General features: G+C 39.8%; 1 protein-coding gene across 1 annotated transcript in view; it reads right to left on the bottom strand.

Annotated features, from left to right (window-relative positions):
* The window catches only part of LOC109320743 (mucin-5B-like), an 86,696-nt gene extending 83,507 nt beyond the window's left edge, over positions 1–3,189 (bottom strand). The window contains exons 1-2 of the mRNA XM_019551001.1: positions 2,855–3,189; positions 943–1,198 (exon numbers count right to left, since the gene is read on the bottom strand). Coding sequence (XP_019406546.1) covers positions 943–1,198; positions 2,855–2,936 — 338 coding nt within the window. The 5' untranslated portion in view covers positions 2,937–3,189. The remainder of the gene's footprint in view (positions 1–942; positions 1,199–2,854) is intronic.
* Positions 3,190–3,801: the final 612 nt, after the last annotated feature.

Here is a 3,801-nt window from a genome sequence, read left to right as displayed (position 1 = left end):
CCCCGCCCTCACAATCCTCCCAATCTGCCCCCCCACCAATCCTCCCAATCCCCCCATGGATCATGCTTTGCTTGGCCCCCCTGATCCCTCATGCAGACCCCAATAGCCCCCTATTCCTTCCCATGAATGCAATCTGCTCTCCAAATCCCTCTGATCCCACCCACAGATCCCACTTGCCCCCTGATCCTCCCAATCCCTCTTGTGGACCTCACTAGCCCCTCTAATTCTTCCTACAGAACCTGCTTGTCCCCCCAGCTCCCCCCATGGACCATGCCTACCTCCCAATTCCCTTGCAAACACCTCAGTCTCCCCCCACTAGCCCCCCTCAGCCTGACTTACTTTAGATTGATTGGCTATTTTAACTCAGTATAACCTTCTCCTAGCCTCCCTAAATGTCTATACCCAGCCTAGGAGAGGTAGGAAACCAGACATCCTGCATTTGGTGTTTATAACTTTGTCTAGAGGTCTTTCAGCTTTTTGAATTGCCCTTCTCTTTGTAGAGTGCTTAGGTGTCTCCAAACCCTCTGCATTAATTGCATAGAGATGCTAGACTCCTAATCTGGTCACACTGAATGAACTGCCTGAGCACAGAGCCTAATACTTAGGCACTGCAAACCTAAGTGTAGGCCCTTAAGAAACTTATTTGAATTTTGCCTAAATGCCAATGATGTTCAGTACTCCAAAGGGTCTTAAAGCTTATGACTTTCTTAAAGCTCTCGTTGCCAGATCAGTCAACTGGGTAAAAGAAGAACTTCCCTCTTGGTATACAGTAGCACTATAGAGTTTGAAGTATCATGAATGTCTTACTTTTTTTTTTTGTATTACCTCACTTTTTCTCACTCTCCAAAACCATATACCAGTTACAGTGAGAACAGTGATCTATGACCACATAGAAGAAGGCATGTAGAAGAGAAAATACGTCAGCGGTACATGTGTACTCACTCCTTTCCATTCACTATGATGCCTGAGCCTTTCACCTCCAGAAACACGCCATCAATGTTGGCTGTGAAGAAGACAGAGGATCCTTGCCCTTTACTGCGCTTGATCTGGATGTTGAAATCCTGGTAGCCATCATTGCAGTGTGAGGCAAAAACATAATAGCAGGTTCCAGGAAAACTGAATTTAACCTGGTCAAATGTCTGAAAGTGGAAATTGCCCCAGGTAGCACATTCACTCTTGTTGACTGCAGGAAGCTGAACTGTAGAAAGAGAAAGTGGAGAGGTTCAAGTGTGCACAAGCTCTTATTTCCACACAAGCCTCTCCCATTGGTGTGGTTCTTTAAAAATATGTTGGGAGAATTTCCCAAACAGTAATAACATCCAACTCATACTGGATTATACTGGGAGCTGAGTGCCTTTGTGTCCTTTTCCCCTTTAAAATGATTCCCTTTAAATATCATTACATGTTTGCTGTTAGAAACTAGTCACTTTGACTGGACCCCTGTTCAGCAAATATCACTAGTGATGTGGCTATGCAGCAAGATGGCCGCCTCCACCAGAAATTTAAAAATGCCAGCTGTAATTACAATTTTTTCAATTTTTTTTATAGTTTATTTATGTTTAGTCCTAGCTTAGTCAGTATGTTATCCTCCTTGATGGAAATACCAATAAAGACCTTTTGCTGTAAGTTAGGTGGACCCTCAATTTTCTGCACAACTCAATCCAACCTAAAACACTTTGGACCTGAGGCTTGGCCCCAATCCAGCCAATTTGTATTGCTCAGAAAACCCTCTGGCTTCTCCCTTTCTCTGCCTGTCTCAGGAGTAAATCATCTGAGTTTTGATTTGTCTGTACTCCTGCCACATTTCAAAATGGCCTTAGAGGACAAATGGACTAACATCTCAGAAAAAAAACAACAACTTGGTAGCTTTCATACTGCTGAACTAAAGCTAGTCAAAAAACTCCTTCAATGGAAATTACACCTTAGATTCAAGAATGTGTTTTTCCTGCAATATGATTTTAGTATCTCTCATTGCCCCAGCTGGAAAAATAGCAGCAGAAAATGAGCAGTTTCCTTGATTTTTTTAATCTGGTTCTTGTAGGAATACCAGACTAACAATATGCATCACCGTTCAAATCAAAAGCAACCATTAACTTACATAGTGAACTCTGAAAAGTTAGGAAATATTTATAACTAGGAATCAGCAAGCATGGGTCGAAAATTTCATTATGCATAAGATACATCTATAAAATGAAGTAAGGTGCCAATGACTCTTTACAGTTGTTTTTCTGGTTACAATTTGTAATGGCTATTTGTAACACTTGAATGGAGTAGAGTAAATTAGTACTTTTCCACATATCAGGCAAGGGAAAATAAGAAAGTTCTACTCCTGAGGCAATGGGAGACGGGGTTCCTTGCTAGTAATACAACAACCATCATATCAATTGTTTATGTATTAAATGTACTCAGAAAGCCATGAGACACTGAGAACCAGAAATGAGAATATAACAGAACAGGAATAAACAAATGGTATAACATACCATGTTGGGCAAGAAACTCGAGCAAGGCATCAAGCTAACAACTATCCCATATACAGTGTGTTTGTGTGTATAATTAGACATTTAAAGAGGATGTTGCTATTTTTTATATATTAAAAAAGATGCCCAGAGAATCTGTTATTTAAACAACTGATCATGAAGGAGACAAATAGTTGATACATTGCTTTTTAGTACAAAGAAAACAATGAATAACTTAAATGTGATCAATGTATAGGGACTGTACATGGTACTAAACTGTATATAAGACTTGTATTTATCATCATCTAACAAATTCTGTTTTTTTATTGGAATTTATATGAATCACTTAATGGGCATAAATATCTAAGTGAACAACATGAGAGTTAGATCTTTCTTACCTATCTTCAGTGGTGTTTTGGCTTCACAACAACTCCAGACTAGGAAGAAGATCCATAGTGCTCTTCTGTTATTTATTCCCATCTCAGTGCAAACTAGCAACTTGAAAATACTTACAGGAGAATGTTTTTGCTTTGGCTTATGGGCAAATTTTTATAGTCCAGGAATTTGGCATGAGAACAAAACATTGATGGCAGGGTCCCTGAGAGGTGGAGCTTCACTGATTATTTTCATTGACTCAGATTAAACACTGAGCAATTGCACCTCTTTCTGAAGAAGACAAGTTCATGTTCATGCAGTAATCTATTTTGGGTCAGAGGAGATCATTCTTTGCTGCATTCATTTTCCTTTAAAGTTTTAATATGGTGTGTCTTTCCTTTTGCTACAAACTTCCTTCTCTTTGCAATGTCTTATTAGTCACAAGCAGTCATAGCCCTGATTTAAGTCCTTCCTGGCTTGCACATAAGTATAGTTCTGCTGCTGGCTCCCTCTTCTGGCTGAATGGATACTTCTTAATATTAAAGCATAAAAAAAATTGTAGGGTTAGACATAAGGAATGGCTCATGAAAAGAAAAATTGCTGACAGCAGAGGGATAAGCATTAGAAGTAAATCCATTAGAAGTGTGGCTCAAGCATATCTCAGGGGCAACTAGTTTCCATGTCCACAGAGGCTGGGCTTTTCAAAGGATCATGGCTGTTAGATACCTGAGTTCCACAAAAAGGACATGAAGATCCCAGTTTCCTTCCTTAATTTCTTTAATTATCACTGCAATAGTACTAGTTGGGAAGATGGTTTTCATTATATTGATTTGTGATTTCAAGACCCCATGTCATACAAGCCCACCAAAAACTCTTAGGACTTGAGCATAAGCTGGTCTATGCACACATCCAAGGCACACACCTTGGAGAGCTTAAGATCTACAATACACTCTGAATTGCCTGAAATCAG

This window comes from Crocodylus porosus, unplaced genomic scaffold (genome assembly GCF_001723895.1).
Source record: "Crocodylus porosus isolate Cpor-Errol unplaced genomic scaffold, CroPor_comp1, whole genome shotgun sequence".
Taxonomy (NCBI): domain Eukaryota; kingdom Metazoa; phylum Chordata; order Crocodylia; family Crocodylidae; genus Crocodylus; species Crocodylus porosus.
This window is presented reverse-complemented; position numbering and strand designations above follow the sequence as displayed.